This window comes from Drosophila albomicans, chromosome 3, assembly GCF_009650485.2.
Source record: "Drosophila albomicans strain 15112-1751.03 chromosome 3, ASM965048v2, whole genome shotgun sequence".
Lineage (NCBI taxonomy): Eukaryota > Metazoa > Arthropoda > Insecta > Diptera > Drosophilidae > Drosophila > Drosophila albomicans.
The window spans coordinates 39,277,714-39,297,103 of NC_047629.2; the positions used below are offsets into that span (position 1 = coordinate 39,277,714).

The 19,390-nt window shown below is 41.6% G+C and overlaps 2 protein-coding genes across 8 annotated transcripts; both read right to left on the reverse strand.

Annotated features, from left to right (window-relative positions):
- Positions 1–67: 67 nt before the first annotated feature.
- On the reverse strand, positions 68–2,910 carry LOC117572471 (uncharacterized). The gene is made up of 2 exons (XM_052004208.1): positions 2,639–2,910; positions 68–2,552 (listed from the first exon to the last, which is right to left on the reverse strand). The coding sequence occupies exons 1-2, from the start codon at positions 2,807–2,809 to the stop codon at positions 192–194; spliced, it is 2,532 nt and encodes an 843-aa protein (XP_051860168.1). The 5' UTR covers positions 2,810–2,910; the 3' UTR covers positions 68–191.
- Positions 2,911–3,817: 907 nt separating this feature from the next.
- On the reverse strand, positions 3,818–10,186 carry LOC117571124 (uncharacterized). 7 transcript variants are annotated; one of them, XM_052004438.1, is made up of 4 exons: positions 9,956–10,186; positions 6,916–6,987; positions 6,536–6,851; positions 3,818–5,836 (listed from the first exon to the last, which is right to left on the reverse strand). In XM_052004438.1, the coding sequence occupies exons 1-4, from the start codon at positions 9,956–9,958 to the stop codon at positions 4,446–4,448; spliced, it is 1,782 nt and encodes a 593-aa protein (XP_051860398.1). In that variant the 5' UTR covers positions 9,959–10,186; the 3' UTR covers positions 3,818–4,445. The 7 variants fall into 7 exon arrangements, with proteins under 7 accessions (XP_051860398.1, XP_051860400.1, XP_051860402.1 ...); XM_052004440.1 differs by having other exon boundaries at positions 3,818–5,539; positions 6,503–6,851; XM_052004442.1 differs by having other exon boundaries at positions 3,818–5,026; positions 6,287–6,851.
- Between the last annotated feature and the right edge of the window lie 9,204 nt (positions 10,187–19,390).

A 19,390-nucleotide genomic window follows, 5' to 3' on the forward strand; every position in this document is an offset into this window, starting at 1 on the left:
ATTATTTACTACTGCAGCCGCAAAGTATGCTACAATTGTTATTCAACACCATTAATATCGGTGATTTGTTTACAACTAAATTTAATTTGCTTTTATTAAAGACTTGTGTGATTTTGTGATTTTCGCATTAAATTTAAACGCTAAGCATTATGTATTTGTGATATTAAAAATGTACATGCTAAATTTGTGAATTAGAGCGCATCATCCACTTGAAACTGTATTAGATCCTCGACGGGAAAGCGAAATAACGATGCTGTTTGAGCCTCGGCAGCCATTTGATCAATGTGCGCATTCTTCGCAAAACGCAAATGATCGCTCTGAAGGCCATAACGAACCGGCGGAGGATTGCCAACGAGTGCAGCGGGTTGCGGCAGTTGGGGCAACTCGGCTGCCACAATTGGATGCTCAAAGTCAAGCAACGACAGATTATCGCTGCGTGAAATTGAGCGATTTATTGGTTGTTGTTGTGATTGCTGCTGCTGCTGCGACTGTTGTTGTTGTTGCTGCTGCTGGGTTTGATTATGCTGTGATTGCACCACGGTTGTGGCCGATGAGAAGGAGCTGTTGGCCACCTGTCGTGGCTCAATGGGACTTGGAGGTTTTGGCAACGGTTGCTCTCGCTCCCGTTCCCTTTCCCGTTCCCGTTCTCGCTCTTCGCCCATTGTAATGCGTTGCAAGCCGCTGCCAGTACCAGGGCCAATCGAGTTGTAGTTGTGATTGTGATTGTAGAAGGGATTTGTGGAGGGCCGTTGCAACTGCGGCTGCGCTGTGGGCTTCTGCTTGGGGAACACATTCAGATGCAGCATGATCTGATTGGAATGCGTGTCCACTGCGCCAGTATTTCCATTATAATTCGATTGCATGCAATCATCGTTCATCAGGCTGTTATGCGACTGCTGCTGTTGTGGATACTTTTGGGACTGATAAAGCGCCTGCTGCTGACTGTAGCGGGTGGCCTGATCGGGAAAAGTCATGGACATATGGGTGGAAGGTGGCGGAGGTTGTGTGGGGAACTTGAAAGGGGCCTGATAGATGCCGTGCTGCATGTGCGCCTGGCCATAGATCGAGCCCGCCGAGGAACCCTGCAAAGGACCCACCGAGGGAGTAGCATACTCAGACTGGAAGGGATTGCGCAGCACCGAGGTGGGACGCGAGGGCGGTAGCACCGGATAGATGTCCAGATTCACTTTGAATGGCACTCGCTTATGCTGTGGTTGTCGAGTGGCATTCAGTGTGATAATAGGTGGAAAGCTCTGCAAGAAGGGATCGGCCACAAAGTGCTGCTGACTGCCATGCTCCAGCAGCATGTTGTAGTTGCTTTGCGCTAACTGTTGCTGCTGCTGTTGTTGCTTCTTGTTTTTCTTCGAGTTGGGTTTGCTCGACGGCTGCATCGCAAGCAGATTGATGTCCTGCGGTGATCGTGGCTTGAAAGGATACAGCTGCTCAATAGCCACACGCTGATGCGGAGCAGGACCATAAAGGGACATGGGCATGCCAATGGGCAACATAGGGAGTGGAATGCTAAACTGCATCTGCTTCTTGTTGCGCTTGCCACGCAGGAAATTAGCAATGCCACTGGACTTGAGGTTCTTATAGCTGCCGGCAATGTGCAGACCCGTGGGCATCATCACAAGCGAAGGAGGCAACTTGCTGGGCATTACGCTGTTGATGTGCAGATTGTGCAGAATGTCCTGTATGTTGTTCAAAGCTATATGCGGACGCTCTGCTTCGCCCTTCTTGAAGTGCTCGGGTAACGGACCCTCGAAGGGAAAGTGAAACGGCTTCGGTTTGTAGTCATCCCGCATAGCCAAGCTACCAGGCGTCTCCGAGAACTGGCGTCGCAGCAGTACTGTGGAGGGAGGACGCTGCGTGGAGAGACGCGGTGGCCGTGGCAGCTGATCGCGCAGAGGCGTCATGGTGACGGATCGCTTTGGCAGCCGTTCGTAGAGATGATTATCGTCCATGTTGCTGCTGGTGTTGGCATCGCTATCGCTGAGCGTGTTGAGCTGCAATGATGCACCCACCGATGTTGCGTGTTGCAGAGCCGTTGTTGTCGATGCTGGTGGCTGGGGTCGTCTTGCTTTCGTGCGCCATGTTCCGTAAATGGGCGCAACATCATCGGCACGCTCCAATAAATACGCAGTTTCGCCAGCTGCCACACCACCGACACCTTCATCTTCTGCCGTCCCAGCAGCAGCAGCTCCTTCCACACCGTTGTTGGCATGCAATTGCAACTGCATCTGTTGATGCATTTGCTGGAGATGCAATTGCATTTGCAACTGTTGCTGGCGATACTGTTGCTGCTGCTCGTGCTGCAATTGCTGTAACTTGGCACGCATCTTCTCGATGTTTTGACGTTCCGCCGCTTGCGCCAAACTGTCGCTAAAGTTGTCACTTTCGGTGCCAAAAGTAGTAGCTGTCGTCGTTGTCGTAGTCTCTGTCTGCTGTCCTGTTGTCGACTCAATGTGGTTAAGTAATTGCTGCTGTTGTTGCTGCTGCTGCTGCTGGTGTTGGGCTGTTGTGGAGACGACCTTGACTACCATAAGAGACATCTGTGAAAAATTGAAAGTCGCATTAAGATTGCAGCACTTGCTTTGAAACGGAACACAGAAATCTCGACAACTTGTCTCTTGCTCACAATTGTGTACACAAATAGCAGGCCCATAATCCGATGCCAGCGGCTGCTTTTCGCCTTTTTAATGACACCGCCAACGCTGCCACCGCCGCCTGTTGCAGGATTTGGAGCTGGCAGTAAAGCAGTATTATCGACTAACTCGAGCTCTCGCCTATTCACTGGCCTTATAAACATTTTTCCACACTAAGATTACTGCTGAAACCGTCTCGCTGGTTTGGTATCGATGGTACAATCTGCTGCAGCTGGAGCACCGGACGCGACTTCCTCATCGCGAATCGCAATGACGACTGCCTGCAGTTTCGACCAAGCAGCCCCTAAAAAACTTGCAAACTAACTAATTAGAAAGTTTAGCATGTAAGCCAGCGAGCAAGCAAGCAAAGCAGTAATACATGAGCTTAGTCTGTGGATGCGAAAGCAAAATACACAAATAAAATATAAGTATATTAATTAATTAAATGATTTCGTGTTGCCGATGTGTGTGCAGCAAAGAAAGAGAGTTTAAAATGCATCGACCATGAAAACCTGAGATACTCGTACTCTGCCTAGTCAAGATACAGATACTTAGTGTTGATTGCCAGAATACTTACTTAGAAATGTTGACTTGGATTCGCAAGATGAAGTTACGATAATGTAAACTTTATGCGGTTTTAATTGTTTCATTAGCATAATGTCTTATTATTCATGCAGAACAGAAAAAGCTATTTGATGAGTCTATTTATTTAAGATCTATGTTAACAGCTATAATTTATACAATTATTACAATACGTGGAGCGAGGGAGTCAAAGATTAACGAACGAAAAACTATTCACTTATAATTAAGTAATCATTAGAGTCAAGACTCCAATTTAAAATCGACCAATAAGAAGATTTTCTTCACGCTTAATAAGTCTTATTTCGTGTCTAAATCAATTCTGATTATAAGAATTTTTGAATTTAATGTAGTTTTCGTGTAGTTCTCTTTCCATTTAACTAATAACGAAGTGTGTATACACAATTTTCATTTTCTTTTTATTTATTAACCACAATTTAAATCAAATTAAAAAGTAATAAACGAAGTCGTTTGTTAGTTTATTAGTTTATTAGTTCCACTTAGTAGTTTCGATAATCATGCTCCCATCTCGATAACGAAAAGTAATCGATTAACTCCGTTTGCCACTGGCGAAATAAAAATGCATAACGAGATTTTCGATAAACTTAATTTATTGTTCGGGGTTTTGGAAATTTGTATAAAAGATATTCATTTTATTTCAATATATAGAGCTAAATAGTCTTGAGGCGTTTTTCATCATGGAAACGTACAATAAAACATAGCAAGATTGTGTGGGGGGTGGGGGAGTGGCAGTGAATTAGCCAAGGGGAGGGGTAGGGGTAGGGAAGTAAAAGTATAGACTTTAAGATTTACAAAAGTTGATACATAGATCCCTAATTGTATGAGTATGCGATTCATTAATTAATAAAAAATAAACAAAACGAGTTTTGATTCTTGCTGACGCTTCAGTTGATTCGTTTCGATGGTTGGTTCTTGGATCTTTGAGTTGAGCACCCTCATCAAACGCTTTAAAAATCTTTCATTTTCTTTTCTTTTTTTTGTTTTTTGACTGTATTGACTAGATGTATCTAGCCCTAGAAATATTGTTGGCATTGCATTGCTAGATATACTTTTGTTATTTAATAAAAAGAGCATCAGTTATTGCATCCCCTCATTCGACAATAATATTTCAATTAAAATGAAATGAAATGTCACCCGATCGCTGATCGACCTCGATAACTGATAACTGGCTAGTTAACCGATTAACCGGTATCCGGGTGCTTAGAAGTCAAAGGGAATGCTGGGCCTGGGGTATTGGTAGCCCTGATGTTTGGTCGTTTGTGGTGGCACGCTAGCCCTGGTTGGTGGTGGCACGTAAGGAGTGGTCCTACGAGTGGTTGGCACCGTGGCACGAGTAGTGGGTGGTGGCGTGGGACGACGAGTCGTGGTTGTGGCACGAGTCACTGGGGGCTGTGGCTTATTTGTGGGTGGCAGATAAGTGGGGACTGGACGCTGAGTCGTTGGTGGTGGTGGAGGAGGACGACGAGTGGTGGGTGGTGCTGTTGGGCGACGAGTCGTGGTTGTGGCACGAGTCACTGGGGGCTGTGGCTTGTTTGTAGGGGGCAAGTAAGTGGGAACTGGACGCTGAGTCGTTGGTGGTGGTGGTGGCAGAGGACGACGAGTGGTTGGTGGTGGTGGTGGGGGACGACGAGTCGTGATGACCACTGGTGGCTGGGGCTTGTTGGTGGGTGGCAAGTAAGTAGGAGCCGGGGTGGTGCGGAAAGTGGGACGAGCAGTCGTGTAAGTTGGTGGTGGTGCTGGTCTGCGGGTGGTTGTCACTGGGGGCTGTGGCTTGTTTGTGGGTGGCAGATAAGTTGGTGGTGGAGTGGGTGGACGAGTAGCCCTGGTTGGTGGTGGGGTAGCCCTAGTTGGTGGTGGAGTAGCCCTGGTTGGTGGAGGAGTTGGGCGACGAGTAGTGATGACCACTGGTGGCTGGGGCTTGTTGGTGGGTGGCAGATAAGTTGGAGCAGGGGTGGTGGCACGAGTGGTGCGAGGAGTAGCCCTGGTTGTGGGTGGTGGTGGAGGACGACGAGTCGTTGTGGTTACTGGTGGCTGAGGCTTGTTGGTAGGTGGCAAGTAGGTTGGTGGTGGAGTGGGAGGACGAGTGGCCCTGGTTGGTGGAGGTGTAGCCCTAGTTGGTGGTGGGGTAGCCCTGGTTGGTGGAGGAGTTGGGCGACGAGTAGTGATGATCACTGGAGGCTGTGGCTTGTTGGTTGGGGGCAGATAAGTGGGGGCGGGTGTGCTGGTCGGGCGAGGAGGGGCGGGAGTAGTACGTGGTGGAGCCCTGGTGGTAGCCCTGGTTGTTGGTGGTGGAGGTGGACGACGAGTCGTGGTCACTGGTGGCTGAGGCTTGTTGGTAGGGGGCAAGTAAGTTGGTGGTGGAGTTGGTGGACGAGTAGCCCTGGTTGGTGGAGGTGTAGCCCGGGTTGGTGGTGGAGTAGCCCTGGTCGGTGGTGGAGTTGGACGACGAGTAGTGATGATCACTGGTGGCTGGGGCTTGTTGGTGGGTGGCAGATAAGTTGGAGCAGGTGTGGTGCGTGGAGTAGCCCTAGTGGTAGCCCTGGTTGTTGGTGGTGGAGTTGGACGACGAGTCGTGGTCACTGGTGGCTGAGGTTTGTTGGTAGGGGGCAAGTAAGTTGGTGGTGGAGTGGGTGGACGAGTAGCCCTGGTTGGTGGTGGGGTAGCCCTGGTTGGTGGTGGAGTTGGGCGACGAGTCGTTGGTGGTGGTGGTGGCACCGTCGTTCTACGAGTGGTCACAGGAGGCTGTGGCTTGTTGGTAGGTGGCAAGTAGGTAGGTGCTGGAGTGCTCGTTGGACGGGGAGTCGTACGTGGTGGAGCCCTGGTGGTAGCCCTGGTTGTTGGTGGTGGAGGTGGACGAGTAGTAATGATGACTGGTGGCTGAGGCTTGTTGGTAGGGGGCAAGTAGGTTGGTGGTGGAGTTGGTGGACGAGTAGCCCTGGTTGGTGGAGGTGTAGCCCTGGTTGGTGGTGGAGTAGCCCTAGTTGGTGGTGGAGTTGGACGACGAGTCGTGATGATCACTGGTGGCTGGGGCTTGTTGGTAGGAGGCAGATAAGTTGGAGCAGGTGTGGTACGTGGTGGAGCCCTGGTAGTTGCCCGAGTTGTAGCCCTGGTGGTAGCCCTGGTCGTTGGTGGTGGCGCTGGGCGACGAGTCGTGATGATCACTGGTGGCTGAGGCTTGTTGGTGGGTGGCAAGTAAGTTGGCGCCGGAGTGGTGCGAGGAGTAGCCCTTGTGGTAGCCCTGGTTGTGGGTGGTGGAGTTGGACGACGAGTCGTGGTCACTGGTGGCTGAGGCTTGTTGGTAGGGGGCAAGTAAGTTGGTGGTGGAGTGGGTGGACGAGTTGCCCTCGTTGGTGGTGGCGTAGCCCTGGTCGGTGGTGGAGTTGGGCGACGAGTCGTTGGTGGTGGTGGTGGCAGAGTCGTTCTGCGTGTCGTCACAGGTGGCTGTGGCTTGTTGGTGGGCGGCAAGTAGGTAGGAGGCGGCCTGGTCGTTGGCGCCCTGGTCGTTGGCGCCCTGGTCGTTGGCGGCAGGGTGGTGCGCTTGGTAGGCAACTCGAATGGTACATCTGGAGGGGGGTAGAAGTAACCCTCGGCCGCACGAATCTTCCGCTGTAATGAGGGACATTTTCAGTTACACTTCCTGTGGGGCTTTCCTCAAATGTTTGGTTCTTACCTCATGGATAGCATCAGCGGATGCGGTGGCAACTGCCGCAACGCAAAGCGCTAAGACAAAAAGTGCACTTCTCTGAAAGAGCGACGAAAGAGAATGGAAGCATTAGGAAATACTTTGTGTAAATATGCATGTATATAGTAAATGGAGTGGTTAGCAGGAATTGCAAAAGATGTGTTGACCCTAAACAAGTGATTGAAGTTCTTTGTAATTGCCATATCGAATTGTTAGCTAATGCTAAACGACTATTAACGCTCTAGGCCTAAATGCAAGGCAACGTTAACAGCAAACTCGTTTAAAGTTCAACCGATGTCAGGCATTTAGATGAAGTATTCAAATCAGGCACCAACAATGCTTGGAAATTACTCTAAAATGTTAACGTGTAAAGTTGAAGACATTCAACTTTGACAGCATCTCTAGGTCACGGTAGCCATCGACCAAGTCAAGCTACGTCAGCCAGTTAGATCCATAGTTGATTCAAGCCAACCTTTGTAGGTTGCTTTGTTTGTTTTCGTGTTTAGCGTTTTATGTATTCACATTTCTCAGCCTTTTATTCATTCGTGTGGGGCTAATCAAAACATAAATGCAGGTGAAATAATTAATTACTTTGGAGACAAGAGAGATCGTCCGATCATCTAAGCGAATGCAGACTCAAAGATTAAGTCATATCTTCCGCTGTCTTCCGCTAGGGCTGTCAACGAATCTAATGTTTAATAATTAGCATTTTATGCGATTGCCATTTAAGAAGATTTTTTTAAAATTTCGGCAAGGTCAAGCATTTAAATGCTGTCAACATTAACGTTCACGTTAACGTTAACGAAAGTGGTAAATGTGTCCAGTAGAACTGCAATTAATTTGCGGACTCCGCAATGCGGATTCTCAAATGCTTTAACTAAAGAATTCGCTGATAATTTCGAGATTTATGCGATGTCCATTGGGTATGCTATAAAAATAGCTAATTATGCAAGAAACCGGATGGATAGCCAAAAAGTTCTGTTTGACTGCTTTTAGCCATTGAATGCCGCAATATTATATAATAATCGCCATCGGCCATTAATAAAGTGAGAAAAACTCTAAAGTCAACGCTCACCCAAAATTAGCATACGCACTAATCATTGGCAGTGCCTGGCATCAAAAAAAAAAAAACGCCTTTCAGTTCCCCAATCGTTTTAGTCACATTTCTTGGACTAACCCACACACGTACACACCTTTTTGTTTGCGGATATACTAACTGGTATATAGTCAAGTATTCCTACTCAATTCTTTGTGATAACTTTAAGATATTTGCCAAATTTTGACATATCGCTAAATCACAATGCAGAGGGACAAACAATACAAATTAATAAAAAAAAAGAACATATCGTATTTAAATGTAAATGACTTTTGAAATTTTTTGTTGTTAATGAACTTGAATTTTGGGTGTTCATCCAACTTGTTTGCTATTCAACGATTAAAGCATTAAAGTGCTTGGGAATCAACGGATAAAAAAATGTCAGAGTGGGGGCCAACGTTTGGTTAGCACTTTGCAGCGTGTTGCGGTGCGATGCGAAAGTGAAAGGACTAGAGACTCTTATTCATTGAGATTAATATTAAGTACTACACGGTTAAAGCTATTTCAATCGATTTAATCACTGCCCAAACATTAGTCACAAGCGAGGGTTGTAATGTCAACTTCTCACTTGGTTTTACGAATCTTCGAGAAACATTCTCGATGCGAACAAAATTTCAAAATGTTTTTTCGGGTCCATCTTATACCATGTGCTTCGAACATGGCGCTTACCTTCCCATAATCTATTATGCTAATTTATAGATAATTAATTAGTTTTACACATAGCAATGACCTTGCCTTCGTATCGAAAACCGTCAATGACGCACATTTGGGTCAAAGCGTCTTCAGAAATGATTGAATGTTACGCATTTTCTTTAACTAGAGGCGTTTTTCACCTTAATAGACTCGATTGTTTGATGTTCGATATCAGCGATGAAAATGTGAATATGAGTATAAATGTTAATGCAGAGAAAAATTATATAAACAAAAGTCAATTTTGCATATGAACTTTGACATTTATCTTTAGGGAAAAGCCCAAATAAAGTAAAGCTACATATAACATTTTTTCGATGCTTCTGGTTAAAGGGACAACAACTTAATCCCAAGGATAATCCAATGTGGAATTTGAAAACTTTTAACTAAGCTGCCCATTCGTTATTATAGCAATTCGTTTATGACAATTTGACCTTTGTGATTTATAATTAACCCTGAGTGCATAGGTGCTTCTTGTATTTGATTCTTTGAACATTTGCCGTTAATCTCTCTGTTGCAATCGAAAGACTTAGGCAACAAACTTGCAGCAGATAATTAACTGATGAGCCAAACGACAACTCTGTCTGACGTTGAGCCGTTGTGTCTCTCAATGGCAAAACGCCAAGAATATTATAATAATACAAATGCACATGGTAACTTAAGGCAACGTTAAATGGTCATTTGCCTAAATATGCCAATACAAATGTCAATCCATTGAAAAAATTGATGGAAAATTTTTGCATAAAAATGCAAACAAGTTAGCATTCAATCAGCCGTAGAAGATTCTGTATTCTGCATGTAAATGATTTAAAACACAATTGCAGACAGACTACAGGCTATATGCATGAGCATGAAGTCAGTCCACGTGGGTGTACGGAGCGTATGCGTAATGTTGGCAGTAGCCAATGGCAAGCGACGGACGTGGACGGACGCTCGGTCGTTTAGTTGGTCATTTAACAACACTTGCACCTTGCACAATTGAACAACAACAATTGGCACTCTTTAAATGTCACTTGGGCAGCAAGATGAGGTGCTCGTTAGATAAGCAATCGCTCGCAAAATAATTCAATTTGATTACGAATACGAGTATTTGGTTGTCGTGTTTAGTGTTCTTTGTTTCACTTCTCTCTCTCTTGATCTTTTTTTGTTTGGCACTTTTATCTTGTATTTAGCACAATTGTCTTTAGGTTTATTTTCGGTATTAATTTGTTGTTTTGTGCAACTAAAAGTAAATTTAGTTACCATGGTGAGCACTTTAAAACTGCAACAGATGGCAGCTGGTATTCCTTTAGTGTTAAAGTTTTAGGTTATTATCCCGACGTGCGACACTGCGACGGCGTTGTGTTGTGTATAATCCTTGTGTGAATCCGATCGTATCAAAATTCAATGGTCAATTGAATTGTTGATCGATGCCAAGCAAAAATAAAAACGTTGCTTCAACTTCTGGGTCGACTCTGGGCTAGCAACTAAAGCATCAAAACTTGTAGATTCTCTACTTATATATACTCGGAGCGCGCTGCTCAGTCGCTGCTGCTGCTGCGACGACTTGGGCGACAGCTGTTAACACTCGGACAGAGTGAAGATGCTGCTGCTGTTGCTGCTGTTGTTGTTGTCGTTGCTTCTGCTGCTGTTGCTGTTGCTGGTGCTAGCAACAACAAAGACAACAACGCTGACCAACCGGTGCCAGTTTCGGTTTCAATTTCGGTTTCAATCTCAATCTCATGCCCAGGCCCAGTCGTTTAGCAGCTTCGAGCAGACGAACTCAACGTTGACGGCGCTGTTGTTGTCTTTGCTGCTGCTGCTGCTCTTGATGTTAATGTCAACGCTGCTGCGGCGTCTTAACAGTCGCATAACATACGTCGAACGCACACAAAACAAAATATAAATGTATATAAATAATTAATAATTTTAAGAAGAAAAAAAACCCCCTCCCATATTTATAAAACAAAAAAGAGGCTCAGTTAGCAGTTGCCAATTGCCAGTTGTTTTTTGTGCTGCGTGCTAAATTTGTTGTACAGCTGCTGCTGTTGCTGCTGGTGCCTGTTATTGGTATTTATGTTTAGCTGCTTTTATTTGAGCAAATATATTAAATGACTAGTGACTACACTTAAGCAGACACTTGACTCTTCGGCCAGTTGGCCAGCTAGGCAGACGCCCAAAACTGCGTTGCTCGCACTTCTGACAAAATTTTCTGTTGTTTTTTTTTTTTTTCGTATTGTTGTATTTTTGGCATTTTTGTTTTCTAGACTGGGAAACGAGTATTTTCTGTATGATGGAATGGCTGCGAGTGTTAAACACATTGTCATGCAGAGTCTAATTTGTAAACGAGATTAACATCCATCCGAACGATGGATGCCTGCAACGAAATGCGAGTTATGTTGTAATTTTGGCAATCGCTTTCAAGGCTTCAATCGGACCACGAGAAACAAGGCAAATATTTGATGTACGACAACTACAACTACAACTACATCGGCGATTCACAATCTCGATTTAGTAGATTTAGTTGTAGTCAGCGTCATGGTTAGAGGTGAAATTGCTGACTACATAAATCAGTCAAATTCCATGCAGTTGCTGCTGTGATTGCTGTCACAGGCGTTGTTTGTCGGGGATTACAATCCGTAGCACGAAGATTAGGCCTACATGCAGCTACTAAATGAAGATGAACCGGTTGCTGTCGCCGCTGGTGCGTGCCGTGACGTGCTGCCGCCGCATCTTGGGTCAGTCGTGGTGTCCAACTTTGGAATTGACTGTCTGAATGTTAAGGTAGGCGCAGGCAGAGATGCGCACACACAGAGACAGACGTTGCAGCCCCAATAACTAAATGACCTTTAAACGCAAAATGCGCTGTCAATAAAAAAAAAAACGCACACACATACGCTCCGACAATCGCCCGAACACATTTTGTGTTTTTATTAAGAAAAACAGAAAAAAATGCTGCAGTCAAGCAGTTAACTTTGTAGATATGGAGATGCAGAGTTGAGATGAGTTCGATGCTCAGTGCTAGTGCAAGTTGAGGCCGCCGCTTCATTGGCGCATCATTTTTGCGAGCCAAACGGGTTTCCGCTGCAACGTATTTGTTTTTAAAAAATTATTATTAAAGCGCAGAAAAAAGAATACCGAAACCAACAAATAAATAAACATAAGTAGTTAATAAGCTGCATTTATATATTTATTTATTTCTACTGCTGTCCAAAAATACATCAAAAAACATGATCTTCAGTCACGCCAAAGCGTCGATGACGATGCTCGAAAACTCAAAACTCGAACAATTTGGCGTGATTTGCCCACGCGACAAATGCGACAATACGATTAGCTCTCAGATAAACAAAAATAACAAAAATAAAAAACAGCACAAAATCTGCAGCTTAGCAGCATCTTCTACTACCAATCGTTGCCTGTGCTCTTAAATATTTACTCTATAATCTAGCTCAATCCTCAATGAGGTGCTAAACTGGCTCATCACTTCACAGATTCAAATCGAGCGTCTTTAAACCGCTTCGACAAGTGCTCTACACTTGGCGAAAGATTTCAAAAAGAAAAAGAAGCAACTGCAAATTGAATTAACAATCGAAGTGGTTCTAAATAATTATAAAAATTATGACCGAAAATAACTTTGTATCTGTGTCAAAGTTGAGGAATTTTTAGAGATGTTCTGACAGACAGTTCAAGACAAATCATTTGGAATTTGATCTTTTTTGAAATAAAAAATAATTCATAAATTACAAAATAATTTTCGAATTAAATTCCAAATTTAGAGCTTGCAAATAAAATTTAAAAAAAAATTCCTTAGCACTTTACGCCGAGAATAGAAGATCAATAAAATATAAAGACAATAAAGAAGCTAAGTGCCGCAGCTCAGAGACTTTCACTTTTGCCAAAATATTTTATACCTGCTGCAAGTTCTCAGCGCCAGAAGAAGTAAGAATTCGTATACTATATACATTTCGGTAGCTTTTAAGAAGCTGCTTATTTGAACGCAACAAACAAGTTTTGCTGACTAGAATTTTTGGCAAGTGTATTGCTTTGGCTTTTATGACATTATTAAATTGCGTTTATTAGAGGCTATTAAATACCAACAAAATGTGTGTTAGTAGTCATCATAAACTATAAAGTGTTAGATATTAAGTAATGTGCTATGCAGAGATGCACTTAAAATGAGAAGCAATTTACACGTCTTTCGACTTTGGCATTAGGAAGTCACCCTTAAGAAGCTAATTGTTTAGATGACCGTCAACGGAGAGTTAAGATAACAATCCATCCGCCTAGTAATTGTTCTTTTTTAATGGCTAAAACCTCCACCCAGCCCAGGTGACAGACAGACGCACAGTCGGACAACCGGACTGTGATGCTGTGTTGAGGCGCGGACTTCAACAATTCGGGTCATAACTTGCTTTACACGTCTGCTCTCAGAGGCAATGACACTTGGCGACTTGCTGACATTTCAGCATTCGTCATTGTGACAATGTTTTGTCGAGAAACACTTACATGGCGAAAAACAATTTCATCTTTTATTGCAAGCTAATCGAGTTGTTTTCCATAGAGGAAAGAGATTTTTCTTGCATATCATTGCGCATCCGCAGCGTTGGCAACTTGCAACATTTGATGACGGACACATGTTGTTGTATTATTCAATCTGCAAAATAGTCGAAGGACGAGTCTTTTATTTTATTTGCTTTTTTCTGCGCTCAAATTGTGGATCAATCAATGGACAAACCATGTGCATAAAATTGATTAAAATTAATTACAAAACTGGCTTGTCAAATTAACGCACCCGATGTCCATGACATGGGCCAGTGCCACAGTGGATACGGTGGATACTGTGGATGTGGATGTGGACGTGGATGGAGCATCATAAAGCGAGCACCTCACATAACCAGATTCATATTCTAGACACATATATTTAACACCCCAATGTGATCCAATCAACAACTGATAATTAGCGACATTTTGAAATAAATAAAAACCATTCCATACTAGTTGCTGTTGTTCTTGTTGTTGTTTGTCTTTTGTGATCATTGCGGAAATAATTTGTAACGTTTTTATCGCCGCAAATATCTCATTTAATTAGTGGAATATGTTATATAGCGATCCCCAAAAACCATAAATCTTTCCATTCGTGTGTCGGTTGACTGAATGAGAAGTAATGAATGATCCTCGAATGCCTACTACTATATGTATGTATATCTTTCTATCTGATCCTAGTAATTAAATGCCTGCACGCCGCGGCAATTAAAATTGAAATCAAATGCATGACGCATGTGGCCGACAAAACGAATGACAAGAATAGGCTTAGTGAATATTTATTATGGGCCCAGTCAACGAAAATTTCCAACTTAGATATATATTTTAATTTGTTGGCGGATCTGTATAGAAACCGCATAAAATACGACTAAAATACATGCCAGTCAAATGTCGTGTCGGTTAGACGGTCAGATAATCGGTCAGATGGACAGACGGTTGCGTCAGCAGCAGAAGAACTAAAAAAGAAGAAGAATACTATACAACTTTTTGGACATTTTTAATTGAGCTTATGATTTATGCAAATGTATCCTTTATATAAACAAGCTCGGCTCGAACCCCACAAAAATCTACATACCAGTCAAGGCAGAACAAATTTTATTACTTGTCAAGCTGCTTTAGATTTATATTTATGTAAATTTAGCAAATTCAACCAGACAACAACCAGACCAACTAGTTCGGCATCACACGGCATCACATCACACATTTCCCAATCTTCGTTGGTTTTATACATTATTTTATTTAATTTGAGTGGTTTAAGGAAGTCCAAAAATAACAACTATCTGTGTTACCTGTCCGTGATTGTGCTTTAAAATCGATCGTTGGGAACTGGATTAATTTGAAAACAATAGCCACTCATTCTTCTTCTAATAGCTTCTCTTTCGTGTTCTTTTTCAAAACAAAAACATTTTTGTTCAAGGACTTACGAAAGCCAAGCGAAATCCGAGAATATATTTATGTTTAAAATTATGTTAATTTGCTAAATTAAATATAATTTTTATACGGCGCTCGGCAATTGAAATTCCCGCTTAGAAATGAATGTTTGACTTTTGGCAATCGATTTTGATTCTTTCGTTTTTTGTTCGTCGCATATAATTTATTTAACCTGATTCTCAACATTACTCGTATTTGCCAGTTCAATAATTATTTATTGCAAATGTTTTTATACGCGCTGCCCAAAGGGTAAGAGGGTATTATAACTTTGTGCATGCAGGAAATCTCAGAGACTATAAGAGATGGAGATATCATTTTTTAGTCAGCACTTTTTTCCACGCAGATCATCTATTTTGTATTCTATAGTATATTTCAAATATATCCCATGGTATATTTTAAAAATGTATGTGTAGAATGTCGCACTATATAAATATACATAACAGAAATAACCTTTGGTATATTTGTAGAATTTTTGTTGGTATATTTATTTGGTATATTTTAAGAATAATGCCGCAAAGTTATGCTCTTCAAAATAGGTAGCGGGTATCTCATAGCCGAGCAGTCTCGACTGTAGCTTTCTTGTTTCAATTTGTTTTTTAGCCATTTTTGTTTGACTGTTATTTTATGATAATTATTTCAAAGATATTTCGTTTGTTTGTTTTTTTTGGAAAGAATCCCCCAAAAATAAGTATTGCGACTTTGATTTTGTGGTTTGTTGATTTGTTTGTGGGACTTATGTAATTAGCAAACGAATAAATCGAGCACTAAACGTACATTAATTGACATTTCGAAATATGTAAATTGTTTAAACACAGAATTTAATCATCATTCTAGCCGTTTATTGTTGTGTATAAGCTTGGGCGATTGTCACCTGTCGAGACTGAGAGTAACGGATGTTCCGAATTGTGTTTTTGTTAATTACACATTCACAGCTTACTAACGGTGTTTTTATGAATATTATAAATTGTGGTGAATTGTCAATATAATTTATGCCATTATAAAATTTATTAAGTAGCTGTGTGGAATTGCATTAAACTGTGAAACTCGCAGTCGATTATTTTACCAAAAAAAAAAATAAAATGAAAAATAAAGGTGGCCCAGTAAACGTGTTTGATCCAACACAACCATTAATAAGTCGCATCAAGGACACTTTGCAGGCCAACTGAGTAACCAGTTTTTGGAATGGGGCAATTTATCGTACCAATTCCCGGCCATTGGCATTGAAATCCTTGTGCCTGGCCAACTCACTTTGTGGCCTGGCCCCGAGGGTCACTTGACTGTTGTCGCTGTGTCAGTGTCGGTGGCGGTTGTCGGCAGATTTTTATCGGATTCCGCGAAAAACCTGTTGCTCTCAGAATCATTGTGGTGGGATATTATGTAATAATTTACAGGTCAAAGCGAAAGTATCTCAAGAAGAAGGAGAAGAAGATTCCTTGAGCATACAAGAAATTAAATAAATCAAACATGTCTTATAATTAGCGCCAGCAAAGTGTGCGCTAAAAGACTCGACCAAAAGACTTGACAGCTGTCAAGTGATCATCAGCGATGAAGAAGTGATTGAGCCAATTATTCAATTGGCTTTCAAGATATTTCAAGAGCAACTCGAGACGCAACGGAAGGTGCTCAACTTGAAGTTCGATGTTCAAAGCTGAAGCTGAAAAGCAAAAGCAGAAGCTGAAACTGAAACTGAATCAGATTTGATTTATGGCCATGCGAGAGTGCTGCATATTGGTGCTCGATTTGCTGGGCTGGTTGGTAAATTAGCCTAGTTGTATATATAAAATATAATAAAAAAAAGAAGAGAAGAGCAACCAAGTTTGAAGTGCAAATCAAGCCAGAAATTGGAGCAGCGTCGTTCACACGCGCCGACAGACACAAGGCTGTTAAGTGAACTGTGTGCTCCAAGTCAAAACAAAGGCAAATTAGAAATATACATAAAAAAAACTCTACAAACATACCTACACCTAAAATATCTGCCCAATAAACAAACACACATACCATCTTTATACGTATGTCTGTTTGTAATAGCGGGTTCAACTGGCTGCTGCTTAACACATTCTACGCGTCTTGGCCAAATTTGTGCGAGCTCTGCGACAAATAAAAATCGAATATCGAAAATTAATTTTAAATAAACGACGACTGAACGGGTTATTTAATTTCAAAAAAGCGAACTGGTTCGCTTGTTTCTTCTACCAATCAATACAGACATATGTTTCGAATGTATATGGATACCAAATGTATCTCACAGATACACACGTATCTTTATTTTATTTTGGATAGCCTTACAATGCACTATGGTCCCAAATCCCGATTTGGTGGCATAAAATCGAATATTGCATCTATCAAGCTGAAACTTGGCATACTTCATTAATAGACCACTCTAAATATTTAAGCAAACTTTCAAGTAAGTTTGACCACGCCTACTCCAATGCCCATATAGACATCATGACGTATACGTGATATTTTATTAAAATTTTTTTTTTTTTTTTTTTATTTATTACTCTCTTTTTTGTCGTCACTCAGTGTACATTCATCTATTTGACCAAATACAAGTTCAACCAGCGCGGAAGAGTGGCGTCCGCTGTCCATCCACACGTCCAGCAACGTGGCGTCACAGAATTCAAGCACATCTAAATAATTAAAGCATCGGAAAAGCCGCAAAAAGCCGCAAACCAAACTATTATTAAAATTTAATATAAAATGTCTACTATTGTTTAACATACATTAAACAACGCACAAATACGCAGAACACCTTTTTTTCCTCTACAGAAGACGAACACTTTTGTCAGCTTTTTGATTTCCTTGGACAACACAAAACAGTACAAATATATAACGTTAAACAAATTACCACACAAACTGTGTTTATTATTCGTAATTTACATATCTCCAACTTCAATATCCATTTTAAATAATAGAAAAATATTGTTTAGTTTAGATTTGCCAAGCGCTCAAAGTTATTAAAAATTTCGCTCCAATTTTGTCACAAAAATCAGCTGCTCAATCACCTGACTTTAAACATCTGTAAAAATTGCAAGGTTGCATTTTTGACAAAAATATTTATTGATACTTTCTATCTAGGGTATCTAGTTTAAATATATAAAAAAAAAATTCAGGTTTTCTTCCATGAAATTTTGGACTTTATGCCACCAAATCGGGATTTGGGACCATAGTGCAATGTGAGACATTAAGACTCTGTGACGACAGTGGCTCGATCTGACTTGGAAGTTCTACGCCCAAACGATTTACAAGTTTCGCATGCAAATTTTTCAAGTTTTGGCTTTTTCCCCTCCCATTTTAAGAGCTTAAAATATATTCCATTCGCTGCCATTTGATACCATTCAATACGACGCGATTCGATTCGATTCGCTGCGATTGGATTCGATTTTATTAATGTCTACTGTTTGCGGTTGAATTAATTTGGGGTTCAAGTTCGACGCCTCTGGCAACAAACATCTCAGAATGAATTATCTGTTAATTAGATTCGAATTTGAACCCAACTTTCGTGTGGTCCATTAGCTGGTTTCCGCATTTATTTTATTCTATTTTTAACGTAATTAACTGCCAAAAGTATGCTATAGTAAATGATTGGGCTAAGAATCCTTAATAGATCAATTAGATGTGCATATATAATGATCATAATAATCACACTTGATGGCACTGCGATTGGCAGTTGAAGCCGCTCCCCAGACTCCGATAAGTCTGCTTTGTCAGCTGAAGGTTGATTGGACAAGTTTTGTGGATTTTCTACATTTGTGTGTAGCATCGAATTAAAATCAAATCGAGATAAAATAAGTAAATAAAATATAATTTTGGTTTAAGGCAAAGGCTGTGGTCGAATAGTGTTATTTTTTTTCTCGAGTAGCAACAAAAAACAAAAAAAAGAAACGGGCGCCCAACTATTTATTAGCTTTAATTTGAATTTCGTTTCGTATAATGCTGCGAACAAAACTCGTTGAGCCGCTTCTGCAAAGATGCTTCTACAATATTTCACAAATACAAAAATAAGAAACTAAAAAGCAGCAACAACAAAACTAACACCGCAGTAAATGAAAAAAAAAAATAAAATCAAGTTCACCTCGAGTGTATCAAATTTGTATAAAATTCATCAGTCAGCAAATACGTCAGATGTAAACACAGGCTTACGTACATATCGATGTACATTCATGCATACAAGCATACATACCTCTAAAGCCACAACACACGGACGGCTCTTGTGTTATGCAAAACAGAGGAAGCCACAGCCACAGCTAAATCCAAAACCAAAACCAAAGCCAACTTCAAAGATACAACTTCGCTGCGGACGCACACACAAAAGATACTTATGCACGTAGTATGTATATTTCCATCTCGATGATCTCCGTCGTGCAAAGTGTACCTGTTGAGCATCGATTAGCATTAGCATTTTTAGTATGAGCATTAATGATTTTCACTAATATTCCAAGACATAAATCAGTCACTTGTTTTTTATCCATTAGATATGGCTCCGTCTATTTGTTGTTTCGGAACTTCTTCTTCAACAGTTGGCTTGGAATTGTTGTATGGAAACATCTGCACACATTAATTATTATGTCTTTTATGCTTGTAGACAATATGTTTAATGAATCTCCACTGTTTATACACAAAGCAACACATACGCTTTATTCGCTTATTAATAATTATAGTTTTCATATTGCAGACCGTTAAAACGTTCTCAGCCATCGTGTAGTTATCACGACTGAATATCAT